The sequence below is a fragment of the Nymphalis io genome, chromosome Z, assembly GCF_905147045.1.
Source record: "Nymphalis io chromosome Z, ilAglIoxx1.1, whole genome shotgun sequence".
NCBI classification, from domain to species: Eukaryota; Metazoa; Arthropoda; class Insecta; order Lepidoptera; family Nymphalidae; genus Nymphalis; species Nymphalis io.
The window spans coordinates 15,947,333-15,968,406 of record NC_065918.1 but is presented as its reverse complement, the minus strand read 5'-3'; the positions used below and the strand labels follow the sequence as shown (position 1 = coordinate 15,968,406).

Genomic DNA, 21,074 nt, shown 5'->3' with positions numbered 1-21,074 from the left:
GATCGTATATGAGCTGATACATATTAAAACACGTAGCGTAGGACGCCCTCCGGCTAGATGGAGTGACGACATACGCGGAGTGGCTGGTAGCAGATGGAGACTGATAGCTCAAGATCGAGCTCAGTGGCGTGCCATTAGAGAGGCCTATGTCCAACAGTGGACGACGAAGGGTGATGATGAAGATGATGATCACTGCTGACACATATGTGTAAAATAAAAAAAAACTATATATCGTTTTTAATACTATTGCACACCAACCAGTAAACGTAATAAATTATACACCGAAACCTTTATCACGATTCATTCTATCCATAAGTGGAAACCATATTATAATCGATTTGGTATTTTTTAAGTTAGTCCGACCGATTGAAGGGACACTTTATGTAGTGATGTATTCTCATCAGCTCCAACAACAAAACGCCCACGAATAGTAAGATTTTATTTGAAATAAATAAATTACAAGATCTTACACGCGATACTGAAAACCGTATTGTATGTACTTTGGACATCGATATTATAAAATGCGAACTTTCATTTCTTGTGAAATTTCATTTAAAACAGTTTTTTACAAGTAATATATATTATAATTTATATATATATACATAAGGCTTATATAATGGAAATCTTTCAATTACGATTCGTATTTGTAACGAGAGAACGATAACCGAATACAATCGGGAGTCATGAAATGGCACACTTTAAAACGCAATGCTTCAAACATTTGTCACAGGGCTGGTCAAATTACAGAGTCATTCGAGTCGACCGCGTGCCAGCCAGCTGACCAATACTATAACGAGGGCTGCCATTGTGGATACGTTTAATATTTCAAAGTATTACTATTTTTCCGTCGTACATATTTAGATTTTATATAATGACTTTTTGAGCGTGCTGAAATACTCACAAAATATTTTGTGAGTATTTCAGTTATACAAATGATTTTAGAGATTACAATTATATTATTTTGTTATTTACTATATTGAAGCCCATATCACGATTAAATATTTTAACCGAAAATTTGCACGGGCTTTCATACTATTACAATGGGTAGGAACTCTTTTGTCTCGTAGCCACCATGTAAGGATTATTGAATTTTATTTATATTCGAGAAAAATACTATTATTTTTTCTCGTTATTATATTTACATTTAAAAAGTTCATAACCGTACATATAATAATTTTGAGCGTTTTATATTTAAATAATTATATGTCATTGAGTGTTACTAAATAAGTAACATCTCATTTGTTTGAATATGAAATTATTTTCCCTTTGTGAACAACACATGATTAATTCTATAAACTGGACACACTCGTTCGTAGTGTTACTTGAAATACGGTAATGTAGAAATATTTACTCAAACACTTCTCTCACCATTGAATAGTGAATAAATTGTTACTTAATTTCTATCTTCATTTTACTTAGTTTAGACTTCAACAACCGTCGTCTAGACGGCTCCTTTATTTTAAATGAATTAAAAACTAATTAATCTAATTAATTCTTACATAAATGTTATTTAGATCGAAGACTTAAATAATTATATATCAATACAATAATTATCCATAAAAATAAAAAATAAAACTGATTTCGGTTGCGGCGGCCAATCTCGGGATCTGCAGCCTTATAATTAGCCACTAGACCAACGAGGCATTTACTACTAATAAATACTAAATGCTGGTCGCATTTAGAACGTTGAATCGCAATTAGGTTTCTCTAGGCGAAAAATTAACTAGCCCATAAGGAAGTCAACAGTGGAGACAATTGCTATTTTAATTCTTTTTGTTTTTTTATTACTACGGTTATTAAGTGTTTTTGGCTTTTAATATGCACGACTTATAAAGTAATGATTTATGACCTCACTACAAAACGTTGCTTAACGGGTAATCTGTTAAACTATGCAATATACTTGACTTTCGAATGTCAAATCAGTAACGGCCTAAAGAAACAAATGAGTGTAAAACTAAACAGCTGCTAAGCAACTTTTATAAGGCCGCGTGTATTTTCATTTTCAGTAGTAGTTTAGAAAGAACTGATTAATCAGTTACAAAAAATATATATAATTTTAACCAATTGAAGTATATTTACTAGAAATTATTATTAGCGGAATTGTTATTAATATAACTATATATATTTAATAATTCGTTTCAATCCATACGCTTTCACATGGAGCTTTTAACGAAACTTTATTTTGACGGCCTCTGCAATCTGCAGATCGGGCACTATTGAATTAAAAAATTGTACGTTCCAGCAATTCAACGATTGAGTGTGTATTGGCCACTAATGATTTATTAAATACAAATTGTTATTTTAATAGTTATTTTACATTTAATTTGTTACATTATTATTAGGAATAAAATCAAATTTTGGTAATATAATTATTTTTTTTGTCATAATAATTTTCCCATTTCATATAATATATTTTTAATAAAAGAAAAAGGAAAGATTTTACACAGTATGTACAGAAGTACATTTTTATCATTTCATTATTTGCTAACATAATTTTATAGATGGTGATAATAATTGTAGTACGTTTTAATAAGCAGTAGGTAGCCCTGACATCCCGTTACCGATAGTAACTATTTCAGTGCGGCATGACTTAGAAGTACCTCCTTTTTTTAATGGGGTAACCCATACATGATTTGAAACAGAAGTGAGACAATTCATAACAAGTGATACTTTTACACTGAGATTAAAAAATATACTCAATACTACTATATTCAAACCAATATAATAAATTGTAATATTTACTATAATTGTAAAAATGTAATCTTAAAAAGCTTTTTTTTTTATAGAATAGGAAGGCGGACGAGCATATGGGCCACCTGATGGTAAGTGGTCACCAAACGCCCTTAGACATTGGCATTGTAAGAAATGTCAACCATCGCTTACATAGCCAATGCGCCACCAACCTTGGGAACTATGATTTTATGTCCCTTGTGCCTGTAATTACACTGACTCACTCACCCTTCAAACCGGAACACAACCATATCAAGTATTGCTGTTTTGCGGTAGAATATCTGATGAGTGGGTGGTACCTACCCAGACGAGCTTGCACAAAGCCCTACACACCAGTATTATTTATTTTATATAATTAATGATATGATTACTTTCCAAATATCTAAAGCTCCAAATAAGTACTATTTTAAATGCATTTGCTCCTACAATATTTAATTCCTTAATGATTTAATTAGTTTTTAAGTAATTAGATTTGGACTTACAAATAAGCATACAAGATGAAAAGCTACTGTGTTTTCCATATCATACAATATTTGTAATGAAGGGTGATGGGAAAAATAGACTGAATAGAAACGAATCCTAATATAACGTCGTCCAGACCGATTTTGGCTACGGCCATTTTCAATGAAGACAAGCCAACTGCGCAAGAGTAGTGCACAAGTGCGCAAACACAGCCAAGATGAATGGAGCAAGTTAACTATCCAAGCGGGTGCTGTTACTTCGAATTTCTCGATTGAAAACTCAAAAACTTATAAAACTTATAATGGGGTTTTGTATTAAACAAGACCCCATTAATTACAGTAACAATTAAGCTAGGCTGGCAGTAACTAGAAATAGTAAACTTTACTTTAAATAAATTACTGACAAAATCGATAGCAATCACTAGTTCTAAAATAATTTACATTACATTATGACTGAAGTTCAAATTATGCGTGCATATTACCCTGGGGGAGAATGCGGAATGGTCAATGGACCATGGATGAAATTGATAGAAATTTCCACAATTATTTGCCGACTGGATAGAGCAGTGGTTACTTGCTGCAAACCATCGTGCGTTCGATACGATTTTATTATTTATTTTGATTAAATCTTCTTGTTTACGTTGATTATCACATAGCTTATAATTGCAATTTAAAGCATAAAATATAATTTTAATAAAAAACTTATAACGAAAACTCATAAGGAACCCTCGATTCTTTAAGTGGAAACACGATAATCAGATTTCATTTCTTTGGCGAACAATATTTCATCAAATCGACGAGTTGATGCTCGATGCCGGAACAAAGAGTTCTTTTGATTAGCTTCACTCAGTTATATTAACTTTACACGCACCCATACATTCTAAAATGCCCGATTGTTTACGATAATAATTTGACAGGTCTTTTAACTATAAATAATCTATACTTCCAAGGAATATGTGAAAGAACCGTATATACATATGATTTATTTTTTAACAAGTCCACCATTTATGATTTTAATTGTGATATATAGAATGACATATTTCAAAGATTAAAATGTTTCAGTACGATATTAAATTCGATAATTTTCATAAAGGATATTACATAAATTTGGTTGCATTTTTATTAAATCTTATTAAATAAAAATTTAAAAGCGCTAGAAACACCAATACGTTTACGAGGAAATATTTTACCTTTACGTTATGCTAATCAGGCACAGCTATATGACAGAGAGTTTAAAAAATGGCGTTTCTCTATAGAAATAGCTTCTCCGAAAGAATGTACCTTAGTTGCGAGTAAGTAGCGGGATATTTATAGACATTTATAGACCTATATTGAACCGATATTAGTGAAATTATTGAAATTGCACTATTATTTCTTACAATACTTATATAGTTGTATTTTTAAACGGGTTGTAATCAATTAAATATATAGAATAGTAGACCACGCATGATATATTTAAATTGAATTACGAAAAACTCACGTCTAAATTTCAATTGGCCTTTCGTCAAGCATCAATTGTCCGAACACGACAATATTTAGACCTATTTAAATATATTTGTCTCATTTGCAGATAAATAGCAGATCGTGCAATTAACAAATACGTAATACATGTTTCTGTCCACATGTTGGTTATTAATTAATTTTTTTAATTATCAACATATTTGCATATTCAATCTTTTTAATCTCAAAAAATATGTTGTCCATTAGTTTATCTTATTATTGGATCGAGTTTGATAGTTTGAAGTGCTTTATTTATCGTATGAGGTAGACTGGTAAGAGAATCAACTGTTGGTAAGTGGACACCACCGCCCATAGTCATTGGCATTGTAAGAAATATAAACCTGCGTCACCGATGCGTCAACATAGGAACTAAGATGTTATGTCATTTATCAATCAAACGTAAACGCAGCAATACAAAATATTGCTGCTTGGCGGTAGAATATATGATTAGTGAGTGCTAAGGCCTTCTCTCTTTTTTTGAGGAGAAGGATTAGACCACGCTGCTCCAATGCGGGTTGGTAGAATACACATGTGGCAGTATTTCAGTAAATTAGACAGATGCAGGTTTCCTCGCGATGTTTTTCTTCACCGTCAAGCAAGAGATGAATTATATACACAAATTAAGCACATAAAAATTAAGTGGTGCTTTCCCAGGTTTGAACCCACGATCATCAGTAAAGATTCACACGTTCTAGCTACTAGGCCATCTCGGCTTCTATCAGTTAGGCATTACTAAAAAAAAACTATACATACATAACGCCAAAAAATTATAACCTTACTAAAAAACATTGTATTAGATATCTGATGACTTTTCTTTGATTTCTCTCATTATAAGAGCGATCAATAGACCTTACGAAGAAGACTAAGGATTTTCTATATGACCGCTAAACAACATATACCTATATATAATAATAATTTAAGTACGCGTCAAAAATAGTTTTATAAAACCGTATTATCAAAATTCATCGTAGTGAAAAGAGCTCCTAACATGATTTAACAGAAATGCTTTAATCTGGGTATAGAGAATGCACTCGGTTGATGTAAGATTGTATTCATTACGAAAGTCCACAAAAATCGTGCTTTCAACACTTCACGTAATAGACTATTATTAAGCTACAACTATCCTTAAAGAATACCGAGATACAACACTAATTCCCTTACTCCCATAGTCTGAAAGGACGCCAACACTGTCGCGTGTTTCACATACATGTGTTTTATAACACAGTTAAAAAACAATTGCATATAAATCAACATTCAACATAGAAAAAAAAAGTATTTACGCTATATATATATTTGAATATTATATGTCCTTCAAGTCAATTATGTTATCTGTACAGGAAAACTTTTCATTGAGTTTTTTTTCCCAATTGATATTATAAAACGTAAAAGCCGAGTAATGCAAGCCGCTCGTTTTGTTTATCTGTCGTCCCTGACACAAGTTCATGTAACGAGTGATGATCGGTTAGATTCTGACATGCGATTTAAAAATTAAATGATGAAATATTATGGACATATTAACATCATATATGTTTTTTATAGAATAACAATTGCCAACCCATTTACCATTCCTTACATCGCCAATGCACCAATCTTGGTGATTGATGTTATGTCATTTGCGCCTGTAGTCACTCTGGCTCACTCACCCTTCATACATGACCACAACAATACTAAGTACTTCTTCTTTGATGTAGAATATATGATAAGTGGATGGTACCCAGACAAGAGTGCACAAAGCCCGAAGTAGAGTAAGGAAATATTTTTAACAAGGAGACATATGAACTGCTAACATTATTACTATTTAATTGGATAAACGGCCTCGTAGGTGAGGCTGATATTTCCAAAAGCAGCCGGATTTAGGACGTTGGCAGTGACAATCCCATGTCTCGGAGAGTACGTAAATCCGCTAGGCCTTTCCCTGATATCTTTTCGGTCGTTTTTGTCCCAATGGACTATGAGTGTAAGAGAATTGCTAGTGCATCTGTGTATAGGCAGTATTTTTAAATTTAAACAAATATTGGTGTGGTATCCATTCTTATTCACTTTTGTTGTTCAATAGAATTTAATTTTATGTTTTTTTTTAAGAATATAAAAACAATAGATATGTAATAGATACAAATAACATAAATCGATAATTACGATTTGTTCAAATATTATTCCATCGAAATGGACATTGACGTGATTTATGGCATAGCAGTGGACATATAACGGCAAAAATAATATAAAAGAAATCCAATTAAATAGATCTGATTGAAATTATCTAGATAGTCCAGAAAAAAAATTACAGTTGTAGATACGACTCGTAAAAACAAGTCACGTCCATACCATAATTTTAGAAGCCTAAGAAGACTTAAATAATTTAAATATCTGGTTCCGATATAACCTACTAACAATGAATACTATTAAAACAAATTATATATTTTTTTCAGCCAAAAATAAAAAAAATAACACACCACAAGCCATTAATGATAAATAATCAAATTATAAATAAAGGAGGCGAAGAAAAGTACTTAGGATTAATTTTAGATAGCCACTTAACTTGGAGACCACATCTTGACAAAATTAAAAGCAAATTAACATCATTAAACGGAATTATAAGAAAAATTACTAGATGTCTTCCACGCCAAGTAAAGTATACGATTTATAACTCCCTAATCAAACCACATTTAGACTATTTAATAGAAATCTGGGGTACGGCTGCCCCAACAAACTTAGCGCAATTACAAGTTAAGCAGAACATATTAGTAAAAACGCTTTTTAATTACGACTTTTTTACATCAACACAAAAAATAATGAACGTCTCTCAAACCTACAATTACTTTATTTGCATTCTTATAAAAAAAAAATTAGATAAAAATATACACACAGAAATACAATTGAATAAAAACCAACAATCACAAAGAATGAAATTAAGAAACGCTTATAACATAAAACTATCAAAACATCGTACTATTAACTATGGGAAGAAAAATATTTTGTTTGACGGAGCGAAACGATTTAATAATTTACCAAAAAATATTAAAGAAGCAAAAAGTATGCATCTGCTTAAGAGACTATTAAAAATACATGTTCAAATTAATATAATATAAGTAAATACATAATATGAAACAGACAGTATAATAATGTAAAATTACTTATTATATTTAATATAAATTTAATAAAAAGTAGCAACGAAAAATAAATATATTTATTTAAATATAAAATAAAATAAATAATAATAAATTGTCAATCACTCATACCACTTCCTAGCTGTACTTAATCCGTGTATTTGCGATAAGACCAGTCTATCGACAATAATGCAAAATTTTCACAAATACCCTCTTCGAAATTGTATTTTTCTATAGTTTAATAATATCATCATCGCTGAGCAATTGTTGTCGTAATATTATATTCTCATGTTAGTGAATGTGTTTCATGATGAGAATAAAGTTTCTTTAACCCCAAAACAAACTAAATGAGACAAAACCCACGGTGCTTTCTAGAATTATTTCACAAAAGCCCACTATTTACACAGGAATCATTTATATTCTCATCCGATTGACGTATATCCGCAAAGTTTTAAATTCATGCTACAAATAGAGTTACTTTAAAAATACAAGGTTTGTTTACATGCTTTGTTAATTTAATAGCTTGTTTGATAATACTACTTGATTTCATTGTATTTAAAAAAAATAATTAATTATTATTTTTATATAAGAAGGGGGCAAACGAGCAGGAGGCTCACCTGATGGAAAGTGACTACCACCGCGCATGGACATCTGCAACATCTTGCTTGCAGGCTTGCAGGTGCGTTTCCGTCAGAGACGTTTAATTTGAATTTTACCTTGAAATTTTATTCACAGCATGCTTAAGAAGTTTTGCTTCAAAAATAATATACGATAAACGAATGTTCTCGATCGATCTCCTGCATGTAGGCATTAACCTAGGTATAATGCCTACAGAATAATATTATTACCCTGACTTTACGTATTTATTACGCACGAGATGTTTACTTCGATCGCCAAGATTATATGCCTAGAGAATTATCTACAATGGGCATGGATTTTGACTGATTACCAATCATCAAGCGAAGGTTAAATTTTTCGTTTTTTATAAATTAACTGATTACAATTGTTATTTAAATTAGTGAAACAAACACGATGTCGTAATCAGAGTCGATGCGAAGACTTGATTTGTTCAATATGACTAACTTATTTATAAATGTTACAAGTTTTTAATGACATATTCATTCACTTAGTATGAAGTCATTATAACCCAAAACGAACGAATACAATGAGATTTTCACGTAGAGACAGAGAAACATAATATACAACTATGCTGTCAAAACCAAATCGGCAAAATATTAAACATGAAAAAGACAAATTCTTATAAGAATCACAAAATATACAATAAAATATGTATTTAATTGAATTTAAATAAATGGCAGCCTCCGTGGCGGAGGCCTCGTTCGAATTTGACCCCGTAGCCTGTATTGTAGTTATTAAAAAACCAGCAAAGCGTAAAGAACTGCATAAACGTATTACGATACTCCTTGATAATAAACAAGCAAATGTAAGACTTTATACTGGTTTCCGTGGATCTTCCATTTTACCGTCTAACATCAATACTCTGTATTAATAAGTTTCGTTGTTAAAATTGAGTGGACCAGTGTAACAACAGACACCCGATATATAACATCTTAGTTCTCTAGATCACAGTGATTCATTCAAAGACATTATTTTGTTTCTAATGACCACTACACGTTGATAATAGCACGAAAGATAACATTTAATTGAATATATTATTTCACTATTGTATTCGTTACGGTTTTTCATTTATTTGACAAATATTTTGTATATTAAAAAAACTATCATAATATCAATTAAAACATGTCACCGCTAAAATGAATGTGATTTATATTAATGTTGACAAGTTGCCGTGCAGTTACAGAGTAGAATATAGCCACTAAGGGTGAAAAACCCTTGTTGTAACAGCAAGTGTCACCTCAACATCTGGTATGGCCGTATTTGGTATGAAATTACCGACAAGGAGGCATAATGCATTGGAGGTTGGTGCCAAGCTTGCCGTGTGTGTATATTACAGCGCCAGATCCATTTCTTTGCCGTATTCTACATTTACCCTAACAACACAAGCTTTATATATTACTGGCTTATGTATAAACGTTATTTAATGGGTGTTCAGATAAACACTTATATCTCCTTCTGTCACCATTTATTTGACATGTGAAAGAAGAAGACAGCATTGTTTAACTAATTATCGTCGAAATAACACTTATAAGTAATCGGCGTTTGCCCAGAATTTAACCCACAACCTATAAACGCGTGGTCTAAGCATTGGGCGTTATTGGCACTAAAAATAAAAGTCAACATTTTTTAATGTAATTAGTGAAAACAAAATATGGTTCAGATTTTAATGTTTCATTATGAACATAAATAAAACAATCTATTAATATTTTTACAAAGTATTCGATGTTGGTAATGTAATGTAGTTTTATTTTAGTAGGTTTTCCCAAGCAGTTAAGATAAAAAAACGTCTTTATGGCACTTAAAAATTATAAAAACAAATATTTAATTAAAAAGGTTTTTAGTCAAAAAAAATATTTTCCATTATCTTTTAATTGAAAACATTTTACTCAGACGTTAAACTCTTAAAGATTAATTATGAAGAGATGAATGGCTTTATCAACTATTATATATGCCCACAAACTTATATATTTTTTAAATGTCCAGCTAATTTATCAAAATATAATGAAACCGCTTAGTATCTCCAAACCTAACCTCAACCGAAGAGTTTGAACTAAAAAGAAATATGAAAAAAGAAATAAATAATACAATTGCTAAATTTTTCATAAATAAATAATATTATCTCAACTTTTAAATAAACGTCTTTGAGATTACAAATACATTTTCGTATTTTGCAAGAATAAATGTCAAACAAACAAGGTCGGTGATGTAACTGGTGATGACGGGAGAACAGATAACACGGTTCACATTGATAGCCGCTAGCTGAGAGAACGTCACCGTCGCGATGTTATTGAATAATTATATTCAATTCAAAATACCTTATACACGCATTATTTTCACACTGCATCAAATACGAAATAATAGGCCTAACGAAGCGTTCCATCTTGTTATATGACGTCACTGAAAATCAAACATGGCGTTGGTTCACACTGCCATTACAACTTATTACAGACGCTTATTTTTTTTTTACTTTAATAGTGTCAAAAACATCTAATTGAATGTCCACGTATGCTATTTTTTTTTAAATAACTTGGGCAGTGTCTCTGTTATCGATAAGTGGACGAGAATTGAGGGTAAAATTTTATGGACTCATCATGTTTAGCCACATTTCGTGACATAAGATAGAATAAAGATATGACGTAGAAAGAAAGTAAAAGAGAGATAAATATATATGTTGCCCTTCTACCAAGTGTATGGGTGCAGCAAGTGCAATTTGCTTAGTTTTTTTTCATTTATAAAGAACTTATGGAAACAATAATGTAATGAGTATACTAACGGCTTTATAATTGGTATTGATAAATTAATTACCGGAAAACATTGTAATATTTACAAATACAGTGCCCCACAGCTTAGTCGGCAATAACCTATATTCATTTTACTAATCAACACTATGAAGATTATTTGTCAATAACATATATTTAATAGCTAATTATTATTAAAACAAGTAACGATGATAAAATCTTTTAATTTAAATAAAAACTTAAATAATTTGGGTTAAAACTGAGTTATAAGCCTGTCCACGTATAATAGCCGTGAATATTTGTAGGTACATTCCAAATTTGTTCAGTGAATACTTTTATATATTAATCTTAAGTATAGGCAGTCTATTTCGGTATTATGTAGCTTTATAGATATTGCTTTCAAATAATATAACAACAAAAGCCGATGGTATAAACCAGTAATAAATAATATCAGAATGATTCAATTCCCTCACAAACGCAACCGAGTCGAATGGTCACTTGCGTTCGAAACCCAACGCCGACATTAAATCATTTATTTTCTTTCTCACATAAGTTTTTTTTTCAGTGTTTATTGTTTTTGTCACAAAAAAGATTTATTGTTTAATGCACATTTGTTTTCAATATTTTATAGCCTTGACACATTAGCACGTTCTCAGTTTCAGTTAAAATTGTTAATTTGAGTTTATTGTTTTTATATATATATATATAATTAAATATGTGATTTGTATTTATGACTACATATTCCACATGGCTACGGTTCTTCCGCAAGTTTAAAACGACAGCATTATTTACGTCGTGTGTAGTACATTCAAAGCAGTGCCAAGTACTGATCAAAAATTCAAAAGATTTATTATATGTTTAAATTTGACAAATTAATAAACTCAGCTTATGACCAAATCACGAAAGCTTAATAAAGGGTATTTAGTATTTGCATATGCAACGACATTTTAAATTCAGTGACAGGACAATAACGGAGCTGCGAAGCGTTCTAGTCTTATTGTTTTGGCATTTTATTACTTTAAGTAAGGTTGATTTGACGATGTTTCTTATACTTTCTACACCTAAATAAGATAAGGCATGTATATTGGTATATATATAAATATATTTACGATGAAAAAGGGTGGTGATTGTAGTAAGAGTTCGATTTTTATTAATGATAAAGTATTACTTTGTATAAACTTTACCTGTATAAAGTCGGGACGACCAGCTTGTGTTTAATAAAATAATATTATAGTACTTACAGTGTGATGAACTTGAGGCAAGTTGTAGATCATTCTACGCGCGTCGTACACGTTTGCAGGGATATCGTTCATGTCGAAGGGCAGCGCGTCTGGGATTAAGCGCTGTGCGTCGCCGCCCTGCCGTGCGCCATCGGCGCGGGCCACTGGGAAAATCAACTTCGTTGTACTTTTGTATTTGAATAAAACCTGACTTATATTTTACATTAAAACTTATTGGCAAATGGGACACTTGAATGCGCTGCCAGTTTTTATGTCAAAGATGTAATGTCATAAAGGGTTACCAAGCCGAACCTTAATATAGCAATGCGAATAATTAACCCGTTTTTATATCCGAATTGGTTTCCTAGTTTATTATACTAGCTAAGCCGTACGTTCATCCGCTGTAGTCGAAATGATATTAGTACTTACAGATTACTAGTTTCCGCACGCAGTTTCGCTTGCATGTGAGGGAGGCAATGTTAGAAACCCTACTTACTGTACACCTGAGAACGTGTATGAAAAATTTATAACGATTAATTATAAATTAGATGTGAAAGTCGAGAGGAGGAATGTCGAGTTAGATGTGAAAGCGTAATAATAATAGTAAAGGTTATGGTCAAATTTCATAAAATTATTTAAAAAATGTAAAAATCTTTGAGATGTCATTAATTAAACTCGTCAAACGATAAGTTTCATAAGCTTTTTTTTCACGCAGTGGAAACCTTCAGAATGTTACCCGGCTCCCATGGAAGGAACTGGGTTATGTGGGATTCTTACCCACAAAAACCACTGTGATGGCCGTCCTTGGCACGGATCGGAGAGGCTGCGGGATCGTGTTGATATAACGCATCCGCGGCCTCTCCTGGGCTGTGCTCCGCTCGTGACTCGGCGGAGATTTCCTCAGCCTCCTCCGGGATGGCCTCGCCTCGCTACTGCGTACGGCAGCGCGAGGCCATCCCGGCTGGCGTCCTCCTCAGGAAGTTTCACAAGCTAAACTAACGCAACCATCGCTTAATTATTGCCGGGTCGCTTGTGCTATATTAGAGATGTATTAGTGGTGGTAGTGGTGTTTGTACCCTACCCTCGCCCTCAAACGCGGGCCGAAACTAGTATTTTCATATAAACCGTTCAATTCACAATTCGTAAGTCTCAACATTTTTAATCTAATATCTAATTTCATATAAACGGGTTATATGAAACAAATACAAACAGAGTTTCGCATAATTTATAAAATCACAAATGGGTACAATATTCAAATACGTTGGAATAGCAATTTTTACATAAGTATGAACTTCAATCTCTCAATTATACTCTCAATTAAACTCAAATATACTCAAAAAAATTGAGAGCTATTAAGAAACATCGACACATTATTAATATTATAACAATCACTATATCTTACAGGTAAAATTGCTATTAAGCGAGACTAAAGATGAAATGAAAAATATATAATTTCTTTGTAAACTTTATACGCAGCAAAAGTAGCTTTACAAACAATTTGTGTCGCGTGTGTTAGAGCCTTTACCTACACGGATATAATTGATCTTGTTATTAAATGCGTTCACACTTTAGCTGCACGTTTTGTTACTGTCTTACTTACACGATGACATATGACTAAGAAAGAGACAGTACATCAATAATTGTCCCTAACATCATTCCAGGCCCATTAATAACATGTAAGACGCTTGCTTTTTTAACCAAAATAAATATCATAAACTGATATTATAATATGTTTTACGAAATATCTAATATGGCGGACAATAGCCATATTATAATATCACTTATAGTGTCAAGGAATTCTCTATAATCCTATTATTTAATAATCAAATATAAGTCATTCTATTTCATGAATCTAATATTTTAAATCAATCCATCCATCCGGGTAGACCATATTTTAAATCCAAACATATATCAATGATAAATAAACTATCAAAATAAAAGCTATTTAATTTGAAAAATGTAATATAATCAAAGATCCGAGATAGCCTAGTGGTTAGAACGCGTGAATCTTAACCGATGATGGGTTCAAACCCGGGCAAGCACCACTGAATATTCATGTGCTTAATTTGTGTTTATAATTCATCTCCTGCTTGATGGTGACGAAAAACATCGTGAGGAAACCTGCTTATGTCTAATTCCATTAAAATTCTGCCACATGTGTATTCTACCAACCCGCATTGGAGCAGCGTGGTAGTATAAGCTTCGAATCTTCAAGTGGAACATTAACAGGCTGATACTGTATAATATAATTATAATGGCGTAATTCAGCCGCATTAAAAAAGTAAATATACCTAATTTATTACTAGAGTATATATTATATACTAGTCAAATTGTTGTTCATTTGTGAACTAATCTTTTCTCCATTGTATTACAATGTAACAGTACAGTTCTTATATACAAATTTCTGACGATAGAGTAGAAAACGAAAGTGAACTTCAGCATTTTTATTTTCGTATGTAAAATAATCAGCGGTTGCTATTACTTTTCGAATTTCGTGATTGAACGAATTCTTATGATTACCGGTTCCCTACAACGGTGAACGAAGAAAACAAATTATTTAATATCTCTATTTAAAACAAATATTGAATCTCATGATTACTAATATTAAATAAATAAGGCGTAACACCTAATAAAACATTATACAAACGGTATAAAACCGTGGAGTTAACGTTTATTCCTATGTATACGTAGATGCTCATTTAGAATTTACGCAAATCCTATCCGAAATACATTTTTCTTCTTATGAACCCGCGCGAAACCGGTACAATAGTAGTAATCGTACCATATAATATATAGTTATAAAAAGTAATAATTTGTATAAAATAGTAACTTATGAGCTAGTTGCGGGTTATCACAGTTTAATCCAAATTCCGAAGCGATGGTAATCTTGAATGTATTGTTATTTTTACGCCGATTTAAACGTTAGACACATACCCGTCCCGGTCGTGTCCGGGCGGGAGGCGTAAATGCCTTTCCTCCTCGAAAAAAAAGAAAAAAAAAAAGGCAAAAGTTACCTCTTCTCGTGTGGTTATCTGAGCATATTGCACCACGTTACTTAAATATTGCTTGCTACATAGGATACACATGTAACAAAATTTCATCTGTTTTTATAATTAGAAGACGGACGAGTATATGGGCCATCTGATGGTAAGTGGTCACCAACGCCCATAGACATTGGCATTGTAAGAAATGTTAACCATCGCTTACATCACCAATGCGCCACCAACCTTGGGAACTAAGATGTTATGTCCCTTGTGCCTGTAATTGGCTGTGTGTGTAACATTGGCTCACTCAATCTTCAAACCGAAACACAACAATACCAAGTACTGCTGTTTTGCGGTAGAATATTTGATGAGTGGGTGGTACCTACCCAGACGAGCTTGCACAAAGCTTTACCACCAGTATAATCTAAAACGTGCAGGTGTCCTCACGATGTTTCCCTTCACCGTAGATCACGGGATTAATTATAAACAAAATATTGAACCCACAACTTCGCTTAAAATATACGTGTTCTAACCACTGCTCTGTATCGGTTTTGTAAAACTAAAAATACAATTGCCATTTGATTAATAGAAACCGTATATGTATATGTGTTTATATTTGTTATGTAATCGTTGTGATGTTTTCTTTCTCAAACCGAACGTAGTTTTTATTTTATAAAAAAAAACATCACTTCGATATATTTAAACGCGCATGCTATTTTATATAAAGAGAGAGTAAAAAACAAACCCATACAAAAGAAAATATAATTAGCTTAACATCATTTATTGAAATTTAACCTACTCGATACTTAAAATATTCCCTATTCATTTATATATGTGTAAAAATGCACTTTCTATTCTCACACAGTCATTATCAGATGGTACGGCAAATATCAAACGATCGTAAAGACTTCAAGTGCAGGACCAATCGCTTTACGTACTTTCCGAGACGCGGGAGGATCACTGCGAACTTGCAAAAACTTCCACGGAAGGGTCTGTGTGCGAAGCGAAAATGTCTCAGGAGAAAAACTCAATAAAACTTTTTGGCCCAACCCGCCTTTGAACCGAGAGCCTCGTAGTCCAGCCTCGCATATAAACATATGCAAACCCATCGAGACATTTAATGTTGTTATAAAAAATCGAGCTTCTGATAGCTCTTTTTCAACCAATTTAATGAAATTAATTCTGGAAATAAATCAACGCCTGTTGCTTAGTTGATGACGAATGAGTTCAGTACCAACTTAGAAATGTTTAGTCTAAGAAATGGATCCTACTAAACATGATATCGATAATACATTATGTATAGACATTATTTCATTGCAAGCATGTATTTTTCCCTAGTAATTACTAAATTCGGATTGTTAGTATTGATTTAGGATTTTGTAAATTCATTCTTTGTTTATTTTTATTTAATGATCAATTATTATGAAGAGCTATGTAGATACTAAGAATGCATATTACAATTTGTTTTTTATTTCTACAGTAGCTTGCTTTCTTGATATTGAAAATGCCTATAATAACGTGTCGGTGTATGAATCGGTTAGAATTCTGGATGAGTTACAAATTGGTGCTAAAATATGTAATTATTTGTTGTCATTTTTGGGTGCGAGAAAGCTAAAAATTAAAATTGAAACAGAGAAAAAGGAACTTTTCAGGTGGACAAATTAAGGGCTAGAACAGGGTGACCCGATATCGTCTCTTATTTTTGATAATGTCACAAAATATGCTGACGATTTTGTTTTTTATACGAGTTTAAATAATCTATTAATATATCAAATCGTTATGCAAATTATCTTCAATTTAATAATTTCTTCAATTTAATTTTTCTTTAAAGGTAGCTTAAAACCAACCAATTTGAGTTATCAAAATTATCAAATATAACTAAATGCAAAATTTTTTAATCATCAAACAAATTTGTCCATTTACCGTATATATTTTTATCGATCTCGGAAGATATTTTAATTTATTATATTTAAATCAATCATTTTTTGAAATCTATTAAAGTCCCAGTGTTTCAATTTATTATATTCCAATTATTTTACTTTTAATTAAATATTATTAATTAAATGGAACCTAAATTACATATATTTCCATAATTTATTTTTATTTATAATACATTAAAGCCTGAATTAAATACAAATAAAAATTAAAAATAGTAACTGCACAATACGTGACCGCGTGGAATGGTGGCAAGAATGCTACCAGCATAAATATATATTATATTAATATAAATTAATTTATTATAATTACAATATTTCCATAAATGGAAAATATTTATATTCCTTGATATATGCAGTATACCTTATAATACTCTGCAACTGCTATAAATGCCTCCCTTTGCCTGTTGTTACGCTGTATTACTTACTTTTTAAATCGGAACACTACAATATTTTTGGCTTACACAAAGCCCTACCACAATTATCTAACAAATTTAATTAAAACTGGATGTCAATCCTAATAGTAAACATATTATGTAATTTATATTGACGTAGGTCCGAGGGCATTAATAGATCGACAACTAATGCAACGAAGAAATAAATATTATATAAAGACTCGTAAAATAAAATGTAAATAAATGACTAACGCTTTGTATTAATTATTATTCATACGTATATTTGAGCTTCAAAATTGTTCTTAATTTAATTTATATAAAGTGTTTCTTATGTTATGTGATGATGGCTTACAAATCGAAAAGTATTCTAATATTCTAATGCGGCAAAAATAATGAACTGAATGATAATATATCAAAAATTAAAATATATATATAACCTTATTGGTACGACCCTTTTTTACGCCGAAAAAACGCATTACGCGTTTCACCCACGGGAACAGTGCGGGGTATGTAGGGCTCGCCGGTGTCCAAGGCACCGAATGCGCCCCGGGCTTCGAAATACTTACTAAAAAACCAGCGGTACCCTTTTCGCCGTAACGAGGAGCACCACGGGATCGCTTGCGTGTGCTACCGTGACGCTCTGACGTTATTAGTACAACCCGGAAGTAGAAAAGCAGAATCTCAGAATTAGCCTTAAGCACAGTCAGCAGACGAACAAGGCAGTTATTTTAGATAAAAAAATCTTCAGTAACAGCCTGTTAATGTCGCTCTGCTGGGTTTAGGCCTCTTCTCCCTTTTTGAGGAGAAGGTTTGGAGCCTATTCCACCACACTGCTCCAATGCGGGATGGTAGAATACACATGTGGCAGAATTTCAATGAAATCAGAAACATGTAGGTTTCCTCGCGATGTTTTCCTTTTCCGTCAAGCACTAGTTAAATTATAAACTCAAATTAAGCACATGAAAATTCAGTGGTGCTTGCCCGAGTTTGAACCCACGATCATCGGTTAATATTCACGCGTTCTAACCACTAGGCTATCTCGACTCCAAAAAAATCTTAACAAATTTAAATATAAAACACGAAAGAACCGGTACTACATCTCAGACAAGACAGAAAATACAATTATTTAAAATAAATTGAAGATATCAGATTATATCGCAGTACATATTTGATAGAAGTATTTCTCATAACTAATTAAAAGAAAATCTTTTTTCTCAAAATTTTATGATATTACAAGATCTATTATTAGAATATTCAGTGGGTCTATTTGTGCTTATTGCGTGCTATTGATATTGCCTTCTTCATAACAAGTTATTGGAAATTCATCTATTCTCAGCAGAAATCGTTTTACCGCACACCAAACAAAACCATAAAGATTTACACGCTGTAGCCGTCTCGGTTATATGTCTGGATTGATATATGTATGTAGAACTTAAATTATTAGAAAAGAGGTCGCGACATTAAAGTTTGAAAATTGACGCTAAATTACCAAAGTTCTATTTTTTACAAAATTACTGTGTCAGGGCTTTGTGGAGATCCATCTAGGACACATACTAAGTATGAGCCAGTTTATACACTAGAAAGAGTAACATTAATAAATAATTATAAGCCCGTCGCATTTGCGTTACAAAAATAATTTTAAAAAAATCGTCTGTGGATGTAACTATCGCCTTTCTATACTTTTCTTCTTTTATTCCAACAAATTTTCCCATATGCAACCTTATTTCTTAGACAGAAATAGATAAAGATGTAAATTATTTACATTAGTTTGTTGCTTAATAGAAAAATATCATTTTATTCCTGAGGCTATTTTTTTAATATAATTAAATAGATTAAAAGCATACATGCATTAAAAAAGAGAAAAAAAGCTTGACATATTGCCATTAGTAAAAAATAAAAGTAACTTATTTAACTTGACAAAATAAAAAATAAAACTTTGGTTACACTTCTTACAAATGTCTATTTAGCTATTAAGACATGTTTGTATTGAACTAAGCGTGTTTTGTATATGATTTTATTATATTTTGTTCATTTTCAATTATCTACCTCATCATATTAGCCGAAAGACATCCACTGCTGGACAAAGGCCTCCCTCAAGGATTTCCACGTTGGCTGGTCTTGCGCTGCCCGCATCCAACGGCTCTGCCGAGGACTAGGGGCCATGGTTTAGTTGCGCGAATCATTGAGGGGATATGCCATAATCGCCACGCTTGGCAGACGGGTTGGCGATCGCAGTAAGTTAGTCATAGTACTCAGAGAGACTGCTGCCCGTTCTCTGGTGTATATTCCCTCGGGTCGACTTCTACGCCCCCCACGGGATGAGATGGGGTGGTGATATTCGTCGCCGTCACCACACGGCAAATTACCTATATATAATTAAAAATTGTATGTAGATATATATATATATATATATATATATATATATATATCTACCTACAATATTTAATTATCTACGTAATCAATCGATGTTTTAATAAAGAAATCCTTATAAATATTTATTTATAATAAAATAAATCTTACACGAAAACTCATTTATAAATAATTAAAAAATATATAATTATGTATTTGTAATTATTAAATCGCTTTTTCAATAATAGCTCAAAGAATACCAAAATCGTACGTTATTTTTATAATTCAAGATAAGTTATTAAGAGTTCGTAACCTTTTAGATTGGCGTATGCGACCTCTAATAATTTGTTTTATTCATTAAAAAAACACAATAGATCTATAAAACTATAACCAACTAAATAAACATGAAATAATATAATGACTTACAAAATGATTTATGTTTTTATATAAATAATTAATAAAAATATATTTAAATAGTTAAATCATTTTAATTACATGCACATATTTATAAACAACAAAATTATCATAAAAAAGAATAATAATGAAAAAATACAACTAACTACAAAACATTACCACCTACCCACTTTTTATTATATTTTCCGAAGTTCAGACTGCTTCCTTTCAACTTTAAAAAGAAACTCCAGGCGAAACTATTTTTAAAAAACTTATAACGTTCATTGTTAATCACTATTATACACTTTTAATTAATTTGAAATAGTCCAGTCCTAGAAGTTTTAACACTATGAAACTACAACGCACGTTTCAAAGCGAGCGCTAAGGCGGGCGGACGTGCAGACGCGTCGGGCGCTTGTACGGTAAAGCAACGCAGGTCGTTCACGGTGCCGCTGACGTACGTCGCTGCCAACGTGCACTAACTGTGCCGTAGCCCGCGCTACTGTTCTGCAAACAAAGTATGTTTGGCGCGTAGGCGACAAAATACCAAGCCGTTTGACTGATCGCAAAAACTTTTATAAAAACACCTTTAACGTTACCATTATACACTATTTGTACGTCTTGGCT

At 32.0% G+C, this 21,074-nt stretch overlaps 1 protein-coding gene across 3 annotated transcripts in view; it reads right to left on the bottom strand.

Moving 5' to 3' along the window:
- LOC126780499 (forkhead box protein L2-like) overlaps window positions 1-21,074 on the bottom strand; it is a 109,017-nt gene extending 87,943 nt beyond the window's left edge. The window contains exons 1-2 of one of the 3 annotated variants that reach the window (XM_050505052.1): window positions 20,639-21,074; window positions 12,414-12,556 (exon numbers count right to left, since the gene is read on the bottom strand). In XM_050505052.1, coding sequence (XP_050361009.1) covers window positions 12,414-12,556; window position 20,639 — 144 coding nt within the window. In that variant the 5' untranslated portion in view covers window positions 20,640-21,074. Of the gene's footprint in view, window positions 1-12,413; window positions 12,557-20,634 lie in introns of all 3 variants that reach the window. The other 2 variants (XM_050505053.1, XM_050505051.1) reach the window with 2 other exon arrangements.